The sequence below is a fragment of the Oncorhynchus clarkii genome, chromosome 10 (genome assembly GCF_045791955.1).
Source record: "Oncorhynchus clarkii lewisi isolate Uvic-CL-2024 chromosome 10, UVic_Ocla_1.0, whole genome shotgun sequence".
In the NCBI taxonomy this organism is placed as follows: Eukaryota; Metazoa; Chordata; class Actinopteri; order Salmoniformes; family Salmonidae; genus Oncorhynchus; species Oncorhynchus clarkii.
In genome coordinates this window covers 51,841,496-51,862,629 of record NC_092156.1, presented here as the reverse complement: position 1 = coordinate 51,862,629, position 21,134 = coordinate 51,841,496, and the positions used below count along the sequence as shown (strand labels likewise).

General features: G+C 41.5%; 1 protein-coding gene across 1 annotated transcript; it reads right to left on the bottom strand.

The window, feature by feature from the left end:
• Window positions 1–4,579: 4,579 nt before the first annotated feature.
• On the bottom strand, window positions 4,580–17,764 carry LOC139418746 (dolichyl-phosphate (UDP-N-acetylglucosamine) N-acetylglucosaminephosphotransferase 1 (GlcNAc-1-P transferase)). Its single transcript, XM_071168419.1, has 9 exons — window positions 16,825–17,764; window positions 16,577–16,697; window positions 13,810–14,023; window positions 13,311–13,457; window positions 13,061–13,145; window positions 10,294–10,482; window positions 10,030–10,117; window positions 9,685–9,840; window positions 4,580–5,966 (listed from the first exon to the last, which is right to left on the bottom strand). The coding sequence occupies exons 1-9, from the start codon at window positions 16,977–16,979 to the stop codon at window positions 5,901–5,903; spliced, it is 1,221 nt and encodes a 406-aa protein (XP_071024520.1). The 5' UTR covers window positions 16,980–17,764; the 3' UTR covers window positions 4,580–5,900.
• Window positions 17,765–21,134: the final 3,370 nt, after the last annotated feature.

The following is a 21,134-nucleotide window of genomic DNA, read 5'->3' as shown; positions in this document are numbered from 1 at the left end:
GTGAACATGCGTTCATATGCGTGTGCACGAAATGAAACTCACGCTTTCCAGCAGCAACCTCTGTGGTGGACCATTCCAGACAATATATGGGCGTGATGGCACTCCACATCATTTTAAAACATGACAATGATTATCTTGTCTCTCAGTCAAGGTTTAGTTACAGCTCTGGACTAATGCAAGATGGAAAGCAATGGATTGACATTGACTATTGATTTATACATTGAATTCAAAATGTTGATTAGCTGGGAATACTGGGCAATATGGATGCACATTTATCAGTAAATAATAACCATCAAGTATTCAGCTAAGCCATAGTGTAAATAGTATTTTATATTTGAAAATGTATAGAAGGAAATCTGGTGGAGCCAGTTTGAATGGGTCTGATGCAGCTGATTAAATGAATAGTATTATTGTTGTCTATAATTTACAGGTGCTATACTTAAGTTTGTCAGTAGAGGAGATGCTGGATCATCAGCCAGTACAAGAACAGACTCAGTTATTCCACAATCAGCCTCATCCAGTACTAACACAAACAAAGTACAGCCGGCTTCAGCAAATACTAACACAGACCCAGTACTGGCCGCTTCAGCAGGTACCAACATAGACCCAGTATAGCTGGCTTCAGCAAGTACTAACACAGACCCAGGTGAAGTACAGGCAGCCTCAGCCAGTACTAGCACAACCAGAGGTGTACAGTCAGCATCAGATACAAGTAGATCAGATCCTAATATAACAGTTGCTGCTCCACCAAATGACTCAGCAGATTGGCCCCCAGTGTTAACAGACTTTATGAGGACTGAGTTAGTGCGCAGAGGTCCATTCAAACCAGGACTGGATTTTTCTTACCTGAAAGACAAGTCTAGAAGAGGTTTCCTTCAGGCTTATTACAGAGACAGGTGTCAAATGGGGCAAAGATTACCAGGAGCTGGCTTTCATACTCAATCTAAAACAACGCTGAGTATCGTTTTTGCTGTAAGCTCTTTTCTACAAAAGACCACAAAATAATAAAGGAAGGTGTGAATGACTGGTCAAATATCAACTGCATTCTGAAACACCATGAGGGTAGTCCTGAAGACACAAACAATATGATTAAGCGGAGAAGTCTAAGTCGGGGACAGGCTCTTGACCAGATACAAATGACAATTTTGGAGGCTGAAAGAAAGAGATGGCGGGATGTTTAATACGTTTAATAAGTATCACCCAGTCTCTGGCTGAAAGAAACCTAGCATTCAGGGGTTCATCAGACAAACTCTTCCAACCAGATCATGGAAACTAACTAAAAGTGGTTGAATTACTGGCAAAATTTTACCCCGTTATGGAAAATCATCTCAGCAAAATTAAAGATGGTGAGAAACATGCTCATTACTTTGGGAAGTGTGCACAGAATGAGCTGATTGTGAGTGACAAGATTCTGGAAGCAATAGTGACTAAAAGTTTTTCTCCATTATCTTGGACTGTACACCTAACATTAGTCACCAGGAGCAAATGTCCATTATTCTGAGAAGCGTGGTTTTTAAGGGAAAGCCAGAGATCAAGGAGCACTTCCTTGGCTTTGTGAATGTTGAGGTTACAACAGGCCTGAATCTGTTCACTGTCATCTTAGATAAGCTGAACGAGCTGAAGATTCCATTTGAAGATTGCAGAGGGCAAGCTTATGATAATGGGGCCAGCATGAATGGCAAGCACAAGGAGTACAAGCCAGACTGCTGAAAAAAAAATCCCAGAGCTGTGTTCATCCCATGTGGAGTGTATACTCTAAACCTTGTCATTGCAGATGCTGCCAAATCTTCAAAAGATGCAGTTGGGTTTTTTGGGCATGTGCAAAGCACTTCGCCTTATTTTCAGCTGGCACACAAAGATGGAGTGTTTTGAAGAAACTCTTGAACATAACCGTGAATTCATGGAGTGACACAAGATGGGAGAGTAGGCTCCAAAGTGTTCATGCAATCAGGTATCAGGCTTCTGACATTCGGGAGGCATTACTGGAAGCCAGACAGACGATCAACGATCCTGTGGCCAAAGTGGAGGCACAAGCACTTGCAGAGGAAGTTGGGTCCTACCGCTTCTTGATTTGCTGTGTCGTATGGTGTGAGATACTGACAATGACAAACAAGGTGTACATGCTCCTCCAATCCGCCTCAATGCAGTTGGATATCATAGTGAATTTAATCTCAAATGCAAAGGTCTCCCTCACTACATACGTACCGGGAAACTGGTGGCCCAGACAACAGCCAAAAGCATTTGTGAAGAAATTAATGTGGAGGCTGTTCTGAAAGAGAAGAGACTGAGAAACAGCAAGAGGCTCATGATGAACCAGTGACTGACGCACTGAAAAACGTTTATTAAGTCAAGTACTTCAACATTGTGGTCGACTCTGCTGTGACATCCATGGATGAGAGATTTGAAACATTCAACCAGGTGAAAACCAAATACGGAGTGCTGCTGAACATCAGCACTGCTTCAGATGTCCAGTGAATCTTTAAAGGCTCACTGCATGGAAGTTGAAAACACTCTAACCTTCAGAAATGACTGTGACATCAGTGGAATGGATCTGGCACACGAGATTCAGAATTGACCTGATCTGCCTTCAGATAAGATGACTGCCTTTGAGCTGCTTTCTTTTCTATGTGAGAAAAACCTGGAGGAACTCTATCCTAACCTTTGGAGGGCCCTAAGAATTGCAGTCACCCTACCAGTAACAGTAGCATCGGCAGAGAGGAGCTTTTCCAAATGAAAGCTCATCAAAAGCTACCTGAGGTCTTCCATGTCACAGGAACGTGGGGAAACACATGTCCTATGATGACTTCATTGATGATTTTACCTCAAGAAAGTGCAGAAGATAAATATTTTGATAGTAAGATTTTAATTCAAACATTCAAATGTTTACACACTTAGTAACATTTTAAGATTGTATGTCAGAAGTGCATTTGTGTAAATGACTGCTTAACTATGTGACATACTTTCTCAATTTCTTCCAGACAGTCCAGATAGACTGGTGCCCGTGCTGATGCTGAACATGCCCAGGCTGTAGAGGGAACCAAAGTTAATCACACAGCTGTATGGGTTTTATTTGACTATTTTGAGACATTTAGCTGCAGCCATAGCCTATAGGCTTATCTTTACATTGTATAGTCAAAGCTAATATTATGAGGACTGGACTAATTACCAGGCAGCAGAGCCAAAGCTCAGTGGTACATTTAATTATTTCCTACATTTTCTACAATTTCTTATTTATGTTAAAATTCACTTATCTCTATTTTTTTACCAGGTAAGTTGACTGAGAACACGTTCTCATTTACAGCAACGACCTAGGGAATAGTTACAGGGGAGAGGAGGGGGATGAACGAGCCAATTGTAAACTGGAGATTATTAGGTGACCATGATGGTTTGAGGGCCAGATTGGGAATTTAGCCAGAACACCGGGGTTAACACCCCTACGATAAGTGCCATGGGATCTTTAATGACCTCAGAGAGTCAGGACACCCGTTTTAACATCCCATCTGAAAGACTGCACCCTACACAGGACAGCATCCCCAATCACTGCCCTGGGGCATTGGGATCAAAAAATTTAGACCAGAGGAAAGAGTGCCTCCTACTGGCCCTCCAACACCACCTGGTCTCCCATCCAGGGACTTACCAGGACCAACCCTTCTTAGCTTCAGAAGCAAGCCAGCAGTGGTATGCAGGGTGGTATGCTGCTGGCATCTTAAGATAGTATAGAAAATGTTCTATTCAATAAATATTGTTTGTTTATAACTCGTTCTGTATAGGTCTACTTATTCTTAGACCGACAGATGGAGCAAACTGTTTTAAAGGAGGGAGGATTGTAGTGGGAGCACTGGGGTGTCAGGTGTGACTGTGTGGCAATGGCAAATTGTTTACATGGCTCACGGGTCAGGTAGGAGGGCCTCTTAGTAGAATTTTGCTTAGGGCCGACTCTGGTACTCTCGTAATAACATTTGCTAACCATGTGTATGTGACCAATAAAATTTGATTTGGTCAGGGAGATGATCAAAACCGATGGTCCCTCTGACAGAGCTCATTAATTCATCTGTGGAGATGACAGAGCCTTCAACCATCTCTGCAGCACTCCATCAATCAATAAAGGACTCTCAGACCATGAGAAACGCAGAACACAGAAGTGGTTTCAGGACAAGTCTACAAACGTCCTTGAGTGGCCCACCCAGAGCCCGGACTTGAACCGGATTGAACATGGAAAGACCTGAAAATAGTTCTGTAGCGACGCTCCCCATCCAACCTGACAGAGCTAGAGCGTCATACCCAAGAAGACTTTGAGGCTGTAATCACTGCCAAAGGTGTCTCAACAAAGTATTGAGTAAAGCATCTGAATACTTATGTAAATGTGATTAATTATATACATATATTTTTTAACAAGTGTGCAAAAATGTATTATTTTTTCTTTGTCATTATGGGGTATTGTGTGTAGATTGATGAGGGGGAAAAATAACATTTTAATCCATTTTAGAATAAGGCGTAACATAAGAAAATGTGGAAAAAGTCAAGGTGTCTGAACACTTTCCTAATGCAGTGTATATTTACAGTTTATGACTGTGTGATATGGGGGTTGGAGACTTGTTTATTTAGACATTACAAAGAAAAACTTGTATAAACAATAGCAACACTCCCATGTTGCACTGAGCCTTGCTGTTGGAAAACCACAGTGTATGACTTTTGGCTGTGGTAGATGCATCTCCACCGACTTCACTCCTTGCCTTTCATCTGCAGTTGGTTGCTTCAGGCTTACCACTCAAACAAGGCCACGGACTTCTACTCCATTGAATCGTGCGCATCTTTTTAGTGATGTCAGCATACCCGTCTATAAGCCTCAGGTAGCAAATTAGCAATAAAAACCATGTTTGTGGACATATTTTGGCCGGACTAAAACCTCTAGCTTCACCTCTTCCTCTCTGCTGTACTGTCTTCATTCATACTGTACTGTCTGAGTCAGCCCCATGTTCTGTCTTGGCCAATCATGTACTGTAAGGTGGTTCTGTACACCTAGAATATTGTCCTCAAAAAACAGGAACGTTTCAAACCTTCTGGTTAGAAATAGCAGTAGTGACTGTATTCAGCATTATTTCAGTGTCTCAAATTATTAAATAACCATTTCAGAAAGGAAATTATTTGTTCTGAGCACTTCCTGGTTGGAGTATTCCATTGCAAGAGTAAAACGTCACTCAAGTTTTTTACACTTGTATTTACATTCCTACAACCAGCAGATTTGTCCAGTGTCAAAACAAATTAGCATTACAAAGGCAAAGCTTACAAATACATTATACATTGAGAAAAGTTCACATTCCATGTCCTTCTTGTTCATAAAAATTCACCTCCTAATTGATAATACCTTCATGTAGCCCTTGTAATCTCACCACTACTGCTCTGGAGTTCCCTCCACCCTCAACTCCTCTAGGACTAAAGAAACACTTTAAACCCCTCAGAGAATAACTCAAAACTATCCTCCCAATCCCTCCATATGCAATGTGTCTGTCACAAAGAGTAGCCATCCTCAATATAGACTGGGTTTTGACCTGTACGTGGACCTCTTGCCTTTCTTTTCACAACAGTATGATTGCCATTAATTTAGTGCTTAATTGCTCATCCTGAAATAGTAAATTTAGCAGATCCTCAATTCTATCAATTGTGATGCCTTTGAGTGGCATGCTTTTTCACCTGTTCTTTTTCCAATGAAGAACTGAGGTCATCCTCAGCTGTCAGTCTTGTTATAAACAGACCCATTTTAAAGTAGAGAAGGATAGGTGAAGCAATAATCAAGGAATCAATAGTCAAAATCATCATCATGGATCAGACGTGGTTGGTCCAGCATAGTTGGACATCCCTCCCTGTAGTCTCTCAGCTTTCTCTCTGTAGCTGTGGCATCTCTAGACGTCGTAGAAGAGGCGAACCAGGTGATAGCGGATCCCGAAAGCCAACGCACTCCCCAGTACCTGAGACAGAGACAAATGAATTATGCGTTAAAGGTTAGTCAAAGATATCTTAGAAATGCTCACAAAGGGGCTTCATATACACTACATTACCAAACTGTTGCCACAAAGTCGGAAGCAAAGAATCGTCTATAATGTAGCATTAAGATTTCCTTTCTCTGGAACAAAGGGGCCAGGCCAGAACCTTTAAAAACAGCCCCAGACCATTATTCCTCCTCCACCAAACTTTACAGTTGGCACTATGCATTGGGGCAGGTAGCGTTCTCCTGGCATCTGCCAAACCCAGATTAGTCCTTTGGACTGCCAGATGGTGAAGCGTGATTCATTACTCCAGAGAATGTGTTTCCACTGCTCCAGAGTCCAATGGCGGCGAGCTTTAAACCACTCCAGCCGATGATTGGCATTGTGCATGGTAATCCAAGGCTTGTGTGCGGCTGCTCGGCCATGGAAACCCATTTCATGAAGCTCCCAACGAACAGTTATTGTGTTGACGTTGCTTCCAGGGGCAGTTTGGAACTCGGTAGTGAACTCAGTTTGGAACCCGTCCCGTTCTGTGAGCTTGTGTGGCCGACCACTTCCCGGCTGAGCCGTTGTTGCTCCTAGACGTTTCCACTTCACAATAACAGCACTTATAATTGACCGGGGCAGCTCTAGCAGGGCAGACATTTTACGAACTGACTTGTTGGAAAGGTGGCATCCTATGACGGTGCAACATTGAAAGTCACTGAGCTCTTCAGTAAGGCCATTTTAATGCAATCTCTGGAGATTGCATGGCTGTGTCCTCGATTTTATACACCCTGTCAGCAAATAGGTGTGGCTGAAATAGCCGAATCCACTAATTTAAAGGGGTGTTCAGATAATTTTGTATATATATATATATACACAGTGCCTTGCGAAAGTATTCGGCCCCCTTGAACTTTGCGACCTTTTGCCACATTTCAGGCTTCAAACATAAAGATATAAAACTGTATTTTTTTGTGAAGAATCAACAACAAGTGGGAGACAATCATGAAGTGGAACGACATTTATTGGATATTTCAAACTTTTTTAACAAATCAAAAACTGAAAAATTGGGCGTGCAAAATTATTCAGCCCCCTTAAGTTAATAATTTGTAGCGCCACCTTTTGCTGCGATTACAGCTGTAAGTCGCTTGGGGTATGTCTCTATCAGTTTAGCACATCGAGAGACTGAATTTTTTTCCCATTCCTCCTTGCAAAACAGCTCGAGCTCAGTGAGGTTGGATGGAGAGCATTTGTGAACAGCAGTTTTCAGTTCTTTCCACAGATTCTCGAATGGATTCAGGTCTGGACTTTGACTTGGCCATTCTAACACCTGGATATGTTTATTTTTGAACCATTCCATTGTAGATTTTGCTTTATGTTTTGGATCATTGTCTTGATGGAAGACAAATCTCTGTCCCAGTCTCAGGTCTTTTGCAGACTCCATCAGGTTTTCTTCCAGAATGGTCCTGTATTTGGCTCCATCCATCTTCCCATCAATTTTAACCATCTTCCCTGTCCCTGCTGAAGAAAAGCAGGCCCAAACCATGATGCTGCCACCACCATGTTTGACAGTGGGGATGGTGTGTTCAGCTGTGTTGCTTTTACGCCAAACATAACGTTTTGCATTGTTGCCAAAAAGTTCAATTTTGGTTTCATCTGACCAGAGCACCTTCTTCCACATGTTTGGTGTGTCTCCCAGGTGGCTAGTGGCAAACTTTAAACAACACTTTTTATGGATATCTTTAAGAAATGGTTTTCTTCTTGCCACTCTTCCATAAAGGCCAGATTTGTGCAATATACGACTGATTGTTGTCCTATGGACAGAGTCTCCCACCTCAGCTGTAGATCTCTGCAGTTCATCCAGAGTGATCATGGGCCTCTTGGCTGCATCTCTGATCAGTCTTCTCCTTGTATGAGCTGAAAGTTTAGAGGGACGGCCAGGTCTTGGTAGATTTGCAGTGGTCTGATACTCCTTCCATTTCAATATTATCGCTTGCACAGTGCTCCTTGGGATGTTTAAAGCTTGGGAAATCTTTTTGTATCCAAATCCGGCTTTAAACTTCTTCACAACAGTATCTCGGACCTGCCTGGTGTGTTCCTTGTTCTTCATGATGCTCTCTGCGCTTTTAACGGACCTCTGAGACTATCACAGTGCAGGTGCATTTATACGAAGACTTGATTACACACAGGTGGATGGTATTTATCATCATTAGTCATTTAGGTCAACATTGGATCATTCAGAGATCCTCACTGAACTTCTGGAGAGAGTTTGCTGCACTGAAAGTAAAGGGGCTGAATAATTTTGCACGGCCAATTTTTCAGTTTTTGATTTGTTAAAAAAGTTTTAAATATCCAATAAATGTCGTTCCACTTCATGATTGTGTCCCACTTGTTGTTGATTCTTCACAAAAAAATACAGTTTTATATCTTTATGTTTGAAGCCTGAAATGTGGCAAAAGGTCGCAAAGTTCAAGGGGGCCGAATACTTTCGCAAGGCACTGTGTGTGTGTGTGTATGTATATATATATATATATATATATATATATATATATATATATATATATATATATATATATATATATATATATAAATAAATGTACCTTAACTTATTCATTGACTACAGCTCAGTGTTCAACACCATCGTGCCCCCAAAGCTCATCAATAAGCTAAGGACCCTAGGACTAAACACCTCCCTCTGCAACTGGATCCTGGACTTCCTGACGGGCTGCCCCCAGGTGATAAGGGTAGGTAACAATCCGCCTCATGGATCCTCAACACAGCGGCCCCTCAGGGTTGCGTGCTCAGTCTCCTCCTGTACTCCCTGTTCACTCATGACTGATCAAGACACAGGAGATGATTGTGGACTACAGGAAAAAGAGGACCAAGCACACCCCATTCTCATTTACAGGGCTGAAGTGGAGCAGGTTGAGAGCTTCAAGTTCCACCAACAAACTAACATGGTCCAAGCACACCAAGACAGTCGTGAAGAGGGCACGACAAAACCTATTCCCCCTCAGGAGACTGAAAAGATGTGTCATGGGTCCTCAGATCCTCAAAAGGTTTTACAGCTGCACCATTGAGAGCATCCTGTTACTGCCTGTTATAGCAACTGCTCGGCCTCCGACCACAAGACACTACAAAGGGTAATGCGTACGGCCCAGTACATCACTGGGGCCAAGCTTCCTGCCACCCAGGACCTCTATACCAGGTGGGGTCAGAGGAAAGCCCTAAAAATTGTCGAAGACTCCAGCCACCCTAGTCATAGACTGTTCTCTCTGCTACCGCATGGCAAGTGGTACCGGAGCTAGGTACAAGAGGCTTCTAAACAGCTTCTACCCCCAAGCCATAAGACTCCTGAACATCTAAACAAATGGCTACCCAGACTATTTGCATTGTCCCCCCCCCCCCTTTTACACCGCTGCTACTCTCTGTTGTTATCATCTATGCATCGTCACTAATAACTCTACCTACATGTACATATTACCTCAACTAACCGGTGCCCCCACTCTGTACCGGTACCCCCCTGTATACAGTCTCACTATTGTTATTTCACAGCTACTCTTTAATTACTTGTTACTTTTATTTCTTATTCTTTTTAAACTGCATTGTTGGTTAGGGGCTAGTAAGTAAGCATTTCACTGTAAAGTCTACACCTGTATTCGGCGCATGTGACTAATACAATTTGATTTGACTCAGAAATTAGACCCGGTGTCGATACCTGTATGAGTAGCATGATGGTGGTAAGATCTCTCTCGTGTGTGGGTCCCAGTACGTTCAGCACCAGGTTTATTAAGGTCATGTTGTTGCACTCCACAAACTCATCATCGCCCTCCTGTCCACGCTTCACTTCCAGCACCCGCAGCATCTCTGCCACCTGATGGGTGAAAAATACACAACAGCACAAATGATAAACACACTGTCATTCATTATCCACTCAAGTCAAAGCTTTCTTTCATTCATATCAATCTACCTGACCCAAGTCAAACATTTGCACTGATTCCACTCTGTTGAACAACCAAATAAATGTCAAATTCATACCCCAACATGTGTACATATTGATTACCTGTAAAATAAGATTTCCCAATTTGGAGAGGTCCCTCCTTTTGAATTTAGACCAACTCATTCCTAGTTTTCCTGTGTCTGGGTTCAGTCTTCATGCATCAGGCACATTTAGTAGGAAAAAAAAAAACACACAATGAGGATCACATTTATAAACAAGGGATTATCTGAAAAGAAAAGATAATGGAATTGTATCAAAAGTACTATACGATATGTATACTATATCAATGCTATCATAGAAGTAAGGGAGAAAGAGCTGTAGTGTTACCTGGGGAGGCGGTGCCTGGGACAGGGTACTACATGGAATAGCTGGGGTAGTGAGTAGACAAAGTTGACCACTTGAGGAATGAAGAAGAGCAGCATGGTTTTGCTGAAGTGCCCCAGGATTCCTACCACTGCAAAGGTCATCCCCGCAAAGTAGCAAAAGGTGTCTCCCACAAACACAGATGAAGGGTACCTGTAGTAAAGGCAATAATTTACAACATGCTTTTATAACAGCAACACCATAAACAATAGCCGTGTCTTGAATACCTACCATTCTAAATAGTAGGCATTTTAGGTATGCAAAAAATAATGTTTTATAGTTTAAATTTTTTTTAGTTTGCTTAAATGCCAGGCTGTTAAACTCATTTCGGTTTTTCATTTAGCAGAATTAACTGCACACTTTTGAGGAAGAGAATTGTCTTTTGACATCAGCTGATAATGAGATAAGAGACGCACTGTACCCAAATGAACAAATGGCGGTAATGCACATTAGATGACACACTCTTAGGATGGGTGAGCCTAGTACAGTGCCTTCAGAAAGTATTCACACCCCTAGACTTTTTCCACATTTTGTTGTGTTACAGCCTGAATGTAAAATGGATTAAATTGAGATTTTGTGTCACGGCCTACACACAATAACCCATAATGTCAAAGTGGAACTGTTTTTAAAAATGTTTACAAATTAATAAAAAATGAAAAGCTGAAATGTCTTGAGTGAATAAATAGGGTCAATAAATAGGCAATGTGTGTCAATCTAAATAACATAATAAAGAAATCCCCATCAAAATCTGTCAGTTTAAGCTAGAGATATGTTTTTTTTGCATGGGCTCAGTCTCAATCCACCACATCTGCCTATGTAGGCCTTCCGCATCTGCAGTGGAAAGGGGCCAAGGTACAGCGGTGTTTGTCAGACCATTAGAGATACCGAAAATCGTCTGTAGCGTCCGAACGGTTTGGCCTACAAAAAGAGGAGACTCATGAACACCATGGTGTTCTCTGTTTTGCGCTACTACCCCAACAAGTCTCAGTGGACTCGTCTGAAGGTAACTAATACACATGAATGGAAATATGAAGGTAGTTTTGTGCCCCCAAAAATAAGGGGTTAAATATGTGTCAAAAAATATATATATATTTCCTGAGCTTTCTTATATATCCTAAATACAGGAGAGACACTTCAAAACCGAATTACTTATTTTGTGACTTTCTTTTTTGCCATTTATGAATGTGTTATTCAATATGTTTCTATGGGCTATAGTAGTAAAAGCCAAATTCTATATTTTATCAAAACATGTTCTTAAAATATTTGTTTTGATACTTAAAGGGGTCCTACAATTCTAAATCAAATAGCTAAATGAGCCATGGTATGACCATCTTAAAACAATTCCATATGTTAGCTTAATAGGACCCCCCCCCCCTCCCCAACGGCTTAGACTTTTAGAGGTTAACATGATTTTCAAATGACTCATCTCTGTACCCCACACATACAGCTAATTGTAAGGTCCCTCAATCGAGCAGTGAATTTCAAACACAGATTCAACCACAAAGACCAGAGACGTTTTCCAATGCTTCGCAAAGGCCACCTATTGGTACATGGGTAAAAATAAAATAAGCAGACATTGAGCATGATGAAATCATGTTATGCGTCACGGTTGTTAGAATGGACGGACCAAGGCGCAGCATGATTTGAGTTCCACATCTTATTTCACAGTGAAACTTCCAACAAAACAATTAAAAAAAAAAAAAAAACTTACGTGGTGCAACAAGCACATACACAAACAATATCCCACAACCCAGGTGGGAACAATGGAGAACTTAAGTATGATCCCTAATTTGAGACAACGACAATCAGCTGCCTCTAATTGGGAACAATACAATAAAACAAACATGGAAATATGAAAACTAGAACACCCCCCTAGTCACGCCCTGACCTAGAACACCATAGAGAACCCGTGGGCTCTCTATGGTCAGGGCGTGACATTATGGGTATGCTTGACATCGGCAAGGACTAGGGAGTATTTTAGGATAAAAAGAAAGGGAATAGAGCTAAGCAGAGGCAAAATCCCAGAGGAAAACCTGGTTGTCTGCTTTCCAACAGACACTGGGAGACAAATTCACCTTTCAGCAGGGCAATAACCTAAAACATGAGGCCAGATATACCCTGGAGTTTCTTACGAAGATGACATTGAATGTTCCTGAGTGGCCTAGTTAGTTTTGACTTAAATCGGCTTGAAAATCTATGGCAAAACTTAAAAATAGCTGTCTAGCAATGATCAAAAGCCAACTTGCAGCTTAAAGAATTTTTAAAAGAATGTGAAATATTGTACGATCCAGGTGTGCAAAGCTCTTAGAGACTTACCCAGAAAGGCTCACGACTGTAATTGCTGCCAATGGTGATTCTAACATGTATTGACTCAGGGGTGTAAATAATTATGTAAATGAGATATCTGCATTTCATTTCCAATAAATTTGCTAACATTTCTTAAAACATCTTTTCAATTTGTCATTATGGGGTATTGTGTGTAGATGGGTAAGATTTTTTAAATGTATTTAATCAAATTTGCATTCAGGCTGTAACACAATAAAATGTGGAATACATCAAAGAGTATAGATACTTTCTGAAGGTACTGTATTTTGATATTTGTTGCTTACTGCATTCATTTTTACTAAACAGTGCGTGCTAAATAGTATGTAGTACAATTAGTACAGAGTATGTCGTTTTAGTAAGTAGTCGACAAGACAGATTTCAGACACGGCCAGCACCTCCAACTCACCAGTTGTGGTAGAAAAGTGCTAAAGTTGTGAAGAAGAACGGGAGCATGAAGTAAAGGGAGAAAATGTGGTCGTCTCTGTAGTCTCCTGCAAAAGTCAAAAAGAGTGTGCACAATTACATCCACATTTCTATATATTAGACCAGGAAAGGTTCCTTGATTTAAAAAAAAAACATTTGGTAGGATGTGTAGACACATAATTGAAGCACTGAGAACAGGGGATGTTGATGAAAGATAGAAAACCGCCACTTACCACCAAGCTCAAGCAGGTTGAAGATGATGATGGAGCCAGAGATGAAGAGTGCCTGTCCTGACTCGATACCGTTGATGCCTGCCAGGATGTTGATGGCATTAGTACAGAAAACTGCCAGCATGCCCATGTAGACATAGTAGAGAATACCTACAGAGAAGAGAGAACATCAATCAGCATAAGATGTACAACAAAGCATGGAGGATGACTTACAATGTTAGTGAAATTGATACAACACTGCCAGCGGGTAAAACTGATTGAAATGACGTCACTACAACCAGATAACAAACAGATATACTGTTTGTAAAGTAGTTGGAATTTATATAATTTCAACCAGCTTTGCCTGAAGAAACACTATGGATATTTATAATCCAGCTCTCCTGTGGCTGTTTGCAAACTAAGTGGAACTTCAAGAGAAATTTGCATTGTGCCCAAACAAAATATGTGATACAGATGACGTTGTGTTTGCCTGTCTGTCATTTTTATTGTGACATTCACTCACCCAGATCCAAGTGCATCCCCAGTAAGAGCCTGAAGGGTTTGGGCACCACAATGACAGTGTTGCCGAAGTTGGTGAAGTAGACCATGAGCAGCGGCAGGGAGGCTATGGTGGGCAGCAGGAGCTTGTGTCTCCAGCGCAGGTTCAACACGTCATCAGCGAAACCCAGGAAGATCATACAGCAGATGGCGAGTAGAGCGCCAATTAGCTGGACAAACTGGTCAGGACAGGACAAGCAGGCAGAAATGTTGAGCAATGTCAGCCTGTCACATTACGAATGTTGTGTGCTACAAATCCTGAAAACAGGCCAGAGATACTTTGTCTGGTATTTTTTGTCTTGCAGTCTCTGATTTTTGTGTATCGTGTTTTGTGTGGTCCGCAAGAAGAGTACCTGTTGCTATAGATGGGTTAGCTGACAACGCCACTAAAAACAATTAGCACGCTTCAATGGGGCAGAAGTCCATGTGTTGTTGTGATTCTGGATGGTCAGATAGCTAGCAACAATGACAATAAGCTGCCATGTGGGTACCATAGGGGGCTTGTTTTAGTTAGTTTTATCTTGTTCTTGATACCATCTCTTGTTTTAAGGTGTTTTGACTGATGTCTATGCTAATTTGGCAAAAATATGGCAAAAATTACCTTACTGTACCCACATGACCTGTCACTATAAAAGGCAGTGTGTATTGTTTTCACTCATGTTTACACTATATATACAAATGTATGTGGACACACCTTCAAATTAGTGGATTCAACTATTTCAGCCACACCCGTTGCTGAAAGGTGTATCAAATCGAGCACACAGCCATGCGATCTCCATAGACAAACACTTGCAGTAGAATGGCCTTACTGAAGAGTGACTTTCAACATGCCGCCTTTTCAATAAGACAGTTTGTCAAATTTCTGCCCTGCTAGGGTTGTCCTGGTCAACTGTAGGTGCTGTTATTGTGAAGTGGATACGTCTAGGAGCAACAACGGCTCAGCCGCTAAGTGGTAGGCTACACAAGCTCACAGAATGGGACTGCAGAGTGCTGAAGCGCGTAAAAATCACCTGTCCTCTGTGGCAACACTCACTACTGAGCCATTGGATTCAGGAGCAGTGGAAATGCATTTTTTGGATTGACGAATCACGCTTCACCATCTGGCAGTCCGATGGACGAATCTGGGTTTGGCGGATGCCAGGAGAACGCTACCTGCCCCAGTCATTATGCGGTATTGTGTGTAGATTGATGAGGGGAAAAAAATATTGAATCTATTTTAGAATAAGGCTGTAACGTAACAACATTTTTTAAAAGTGAATGGGTCTGAATACTTTCCAAGTGCACTATATTCTCTATTCTAGTCAAGTCTCATCCTATAACTAACACATTTTCTATTTATATACTGTCCATGTCTATACACACCATCATACACATTTATATTCTGGACTGTCATTGCTCGTTCTGATAATTCTAAATTCCTTTATTTTTATGTTTTGGATTTGTGTGTATTGTTAGGTATTACTGCACCGTTGGAGCTAGAAACATAAGCATTTCTCTGCACCTGGGATAACTTCTGCAAAATATGTGTACGTGACCAATAACATTTAATTTGGGAGCTAGATGTTGTCCTACGATCACGTCTGAGATCATCATTTGAGCCACGGTTTTCACTAGAGCTATGTGAGCTCTCAGTCAAGAATGCCTTTCTATTGGCTATTGTTTCAGCCAAGCGTGTTAAAGAATTACATGTGCTTAATACCCATCCTTCATGCCTCACATTAGCAGAAGATGGATCTAAGGCAGTGCTTCGGCCAAATCAAGCAGTCTTACCTAAGGTGCTTTCATGATCACATACTAAACAGCCCTTAATCATAGCGACATTTCACCCGCCTCTCCACAGGAGAGTCATGAATTGCATACACTTTGTCCGGTTAGGGCATTGAGTGCCTATCTTGCTGCAAAAAGAACTGTTCATCAAACAGAACAGCTTTTTGTGTGTTGAGGAGAACACCAAAGGCACGCTCTCTCAAAGCACATTGGGTTACGCTGCAGCAGGTAGACCAACCCAGGAAGCACACCAGGGGTATGGCCACTTCATGGGCCCTGTTGAGAAGGGCCTCCCTGGACTCTTATCTTCGCTGCTGCAAGTTGAGCAACACCGATGACTTTCATGAGGTACTACAGAATCACCATCAGTGGGGTCTGTAGTTTTGGACACGGCATGCTCTCTCAACCCAGATAAGTGAGCATAATGTGAACCTTGAACCTCATTTTGTAATGAAACTTTCAGCTTGCTTATACAGTTGTATACCACCGTTGAAATTCTGTGGTACCCTGTTGGGTAATTATATTCTATTGCATCCTGTGGTGGATGCAAGGACATCCCAGGGACTAAGTTAAAAGGTGAGTTATCCCCCTCTTTGGAATAGCATCTCCCATAGGTTGTTTGGCTACCCAGTACAAAAAACGAAAGAGAACGTTGGGTTATGGATGTAACCTTGATTCTCTAAGTAGAGTAACGGGTCGCCAAGCTTTCATGTCATTCCTCCACCTCTGTGGGGTTCAAGTGAAGTAACAGACAGTATGTCACGCCACACCACTTTTATAGTGACAGGTCATGTGGGTACAGTAAGGGTGTGGTTTAACTTTAAACATCTTTGATATTAAGCTTCTCAATCACATCGCTAAACAACCAAACCGTCTATTGCAACAGCTAATGGGGATACAAATAAACAAATAACAGACAGAATAATAGGTACAGTATAGTTAACTCCCCCAGTTCCCTAACCCACCTCATTGTGTGGGAAGCCAGTGCACTGCTCTTCTACAAAGCAGCTGAGGAAAGGCACGGGGATGAAGCAGAACATGATAATGAGGAACACCGTCCCACTGATGACGCCCTGAGACTCTGGCCTGCAAAGAGGAGAAATTAAAATAAGTCAGGACAAAACCACAACAAACAACGAGCCAATGTAAAATAGATTAACATAGGCTATTGGATAGTAGATCATTGGTAAACAATTTATATTGATAAACGTACACTTCCTTCTTGTTCGTTTTGTTGAGATCCATCCCATAGAGTCTGGCTGAGATGAAGTGGTCTTTGAAGGCTGGAATTAGCTTTAATGTGGCCAAGGACCCAAGTGCAGACATGCACCCATTGATAACAAGGGGTAGGACAGGAATTGGCGACATGTTTTCTGGATATTCTTAAGACTTGCCTGGATGAGGTTATATCTGATACCTATCTAACTACCTGTGTTAGATAGCTAGAGATATGCGATAGTAAGTTAACTAACTAGCTCAAGCCGACCCTCAAACTTTGAGCAAGCTAGCTTACACTGTCAACAACCCCACATAATGTGTCTTCATATTGAGCGAATGAGCTTTAACAATTTAACAATAGTAGCTAGAAACTAAAGTTGTGTTTATCTGGCAAGCTAGTTAACAAGCAAGCTAAATGATATGACAGGTAGCTAGCTAGCTGGTACAGACTGTCTCTCTTTGCATCATCAGCATTCGCAGAATCCTCTACCGAAGCATGTGTTAAATAATTGGAATCGCGAAATGACATGCATATTATCAGAAAAATACAGCTTGCTAAAACGACAATCCCTATATTATCAGTTCTTGTTCTTTCCTAGGTTTAGCTCAGTAGTTCCTAGTCGAAAGGTGGGACAACCATAGAGAATGCTAGAGAGTGCATCGCTATGTACTATCCATTATGGCGTCTGTGAGCGCACGAGCAACGCTATTGAGGCAATCTCTATTTTGAAGTAGTCAATGTTTTTTCTTCACATTTGGCTGATCCCTCCTGATGACCCGGTTGGACGTGACCTCAACATGGTCATCAGAAAGGACCAGCCAATGAAGTTGGAAATACCACCCAGTTGACTACATTAAAATGGTGGAAATAACCTTTTAACTACTAGAAGCCTTTATCATTCTCTATGGGGACAACCGAAGTTCCACGTCTACTTCCGGTTATGTGAACCCTGGTAAGGTTATTATTCATGTGACAACAACTCTCTTCACAATTATTTCTCGCGTAATTGGTTTCACTATCTATCAAAATTAGACCTCTTCATTTAGATCGAAAATGGGTTTTAATCAGTTTCAGACGGACGCATTACAGGGTAACACGGAAGTTTGCTGTAACTCTTCTTCTTAGTTTCTGAATGTATCGTAAATCCGATGTCATTGTATACAATGACACTTACTCAGTGGCGGTTCTAGCTTGTATGGCTCCCTGGGCGAAAACTAAATTGCACAAATCCTATATCACACAGATAGAATAACACACAAAGAAGAGAACCTGATTATTACACTATTGCACTTCAAACAAGAAACACACAAACTAAATTGCACAACTAATTGAATTACTAATTGCATCAGTACTGTACAAAGTCAGAGGTGCGCTATTTGTTAGCGCACCTTTGTCATAGCGCTCCCCCTACCTCGGGCTTCCAGTGGGGAAACCTGAGGTCAACCTACCCCCGCCCCTCCCCATCTTTTACTGAGTGGGAGACCTTTCCAGGCAGTAGCCTGCCTAGCTCACAAACTAAAATCAGGGCGCCCACTCCGACAAGGTTAATTGACCCACAGTCCCACACGGTGACATGATATCATTGACGTGACGTGCAAATGAGCGATAGAAAACGGATCACGCAAATGTCACCTTTCGGAATATTTATTTAATGTGTTTATTTATTTATTTTGTGTGGGTGCCCCATGCCGCCCCGGCAACATGCCGCCTATGCCTAAATCTGCCACTGACTGCACTTACTGTTGGACTGAATGGGCAGCGGTAGGTTAAACTTTTTCCTCTCCTTTGGTAATACTTTAGTTAGTTTGCATTATTATCAGGCTGTTGTGTTGCCAATTTATGACTGGCATAACAGGATCGCAATATTCTGCTCTATTAAAACATGTTACACATATTCTTGTACAAGCCTTAATTTCTATAAAATGTGTGCATATGCCTGACAATGGCTGAATGCCATGGAAAGTTCCAATCCTTCCACCAGCAGTAGCTGCTGAAAAAAGCCGGAAGTCGGGCGTTTACATACACTTAGATTGGAGTCATTAAAACTCGTTTATCAACCACTCCACAAATGTCTTGTTAACAAACTATAGTTTTGGCAAGTTGGTTAGAACATCTACTTTGTGCATGACACAAGTAATTTTTCCAACAATTGTTTACAGACAGATTATTTCACTAAGAATTCACTGTATCACAATTCCAGTGGGTCAGAAGTTTACATACACTAAATTGACTGTGGAAAATTGCAGAAAATTATGTCATGACTTTAGAACTTCTGATAGATTAATTGACATCATTTGAGTCAATTGGAGGTGTACCTGTGGATGTATTTCAAGGCCTACCTTCAAAAACCTTCAGTGCCTCTTTGCTTGACATCATGGGAAAATCAAAAGAAATCAGCCAAGACCTCAGAAATAGAATTGGAGACCTCCACAAGTCTGGTTCATCCTTGGGAGCAATTTCCAAACACCTGAAGGTACCACGTTCATCTGTACAAACAATAGTACGCAAGTATAAACACCATGCGATCATGTGTAACAGTATAACTTTAGACCGTCCCCTCGCCCACCAGGGACCCTCTGCACACATCAACAACAGTCACCCACGAAGCATCGTTACCCATCGCTCCACAAAAGCCTCGGCCCTTGCAGAGCAAGGGGAACCACTACTTCAAGGTCTCAGAGCAAGTGACGTCACCAATTGAAACGCTATTTAGCGTGTACCACCGCTAACTAAGCTAGCCGTTTCACATCCGTTACACATGCAGCCGTCATACCGCTCAGGAAGGAGACGCGTTCTGTCTCCTAGAGATGAACGTACTTTGGTGCGAAATGTGCAAATCAATCCCAGAACAACAGCAAAGGACCTTGTGAAGATGCTGGAGGAAACAGGTACAAAATGATCTATATCCACAGTAAAACGAGTCCTATTTCGACATAACCTGAAAGGCCGCTCAGCAAGGAAGAAGCCACCGCTCCAAAACTACCATAAAAAAGCAACTGCACATGGGGACAAAGATCATACTTTTTGGAGAAATTGATCCCTGGTCTGATGAAACAAAATAGAACTGTTTGGCCATAAAAAAGCGTGTGCGAGCAAGGAGGCCTACAAACCTGACTCAGTTACAACAGCTCTGTCAGGAGGAATGGGCCAAAATTCACCCACCTTATTGTGGGAAGCTTGTGGAAGGCAACCCGAAACGTTTGACCCAAGTTAAACTATTTAAAGGCAATGCTACCAAATACTAATTGAGTGTATGTAAACTCCTGACCCACTAGGAATGTGATGAAATAAATAAAAGCTGAAATGAATCATTCTCTCTACCATTATTCTGACATTTCACATTCTTAAAATAAAGTGGTGATCCTAACTGACCTAAGACAGGGAATTTTTACTAGGATGAAATGTCAGGAATGGTGAAAAACTGAGTTTCCATGTATTTGGCTAAGGTGTATGTAAACTTCCGACTTCAACTGTATATATATATATATATATATATATTAATGTTTTTTCTTGGTCATTTTTTTGTGGAAGCCTGGCTTCCCTTGTCAACCATGAATACATGCCACTGTCCACCAGGAAGAAAATGTGATAATGTATCACGTTATCCTGTGCCAGTAACCATGTCAGTAGGCTATCCTATTTCGTCAATGTCTCTCGGTGTTGGGGCTTTTGACTGTCGCTGCCAGGACAACCGTAAAACAGTGCAGGTTCAGGTCAAGGCACGCTGCTCTGAAGATGAAGCATTCTAATTTTATGGACATAACATGGACCAATAAAAGACCAGTTCTCATTTTGTCCTGAATTTTTACAGTAATTTACTTCATCTTGGCACTCCCCCATTGTAAAAAATATTTTGGAAGTTATAGAAATGCATTTATTAATGTCTACATTCATTTTTGCCATATTTATTATCTTACAAACAACTTAATGTATAGACACTTTTAAGGTATACAATGTGAGCTAAACATACACCAACAAATATATATAAAAACATTTTCCTTGGAGTATCATTTTTTGAGATGACTAATGTTACTGTCCCCACTACAACAACAAAAAATACACAAATACACGTCCTTGAAACATGTAATTGAAATACTGTAGAATTCCATTCATTCCATATAGAGGCCTGCGTCTACTGGGAAGTGCCAATATGGCCTACCGGCAGCTTTGAAATGCCTTGAAATGGCCAATAGTAACAAAAGCAATCCAGGGTTGATATACATCATTGGTGCGCGTCCAAGGAGGATTTGCCGAAAAATAAAATGTTGCGTGGCCCTTTAAATGTATGGTTCAGAGTGGTTGTG

What these genes read in the sequence shown, in the direction of transcription:
- LOC139418746 (XM_071168419.1), bottom strand. Translation starts at nt 16,979, where the DNA reads ATGTCGCCAATTCCTGTCCTACCCCTTGTTATCAATGGGTGCATGTCT. An exon ending in CAACCTGCTTGAGCTTGGTG is followed by an intron (nt 13,146 to 13,310) that starts GTAAGTGGCGGT and finishes TGACTTTTGCAG; the next exon opens with GAGACTACAGAGACGACCAC. An exon ending in CCCAGGCACCGCCTCCCCAG is followed by an intron (nt 10,118 to 10,293) that starts GTAACACTACAG and finishes TGATGCATGAAG; the next exon opens with ACTGAACCCAGACACAGGAA.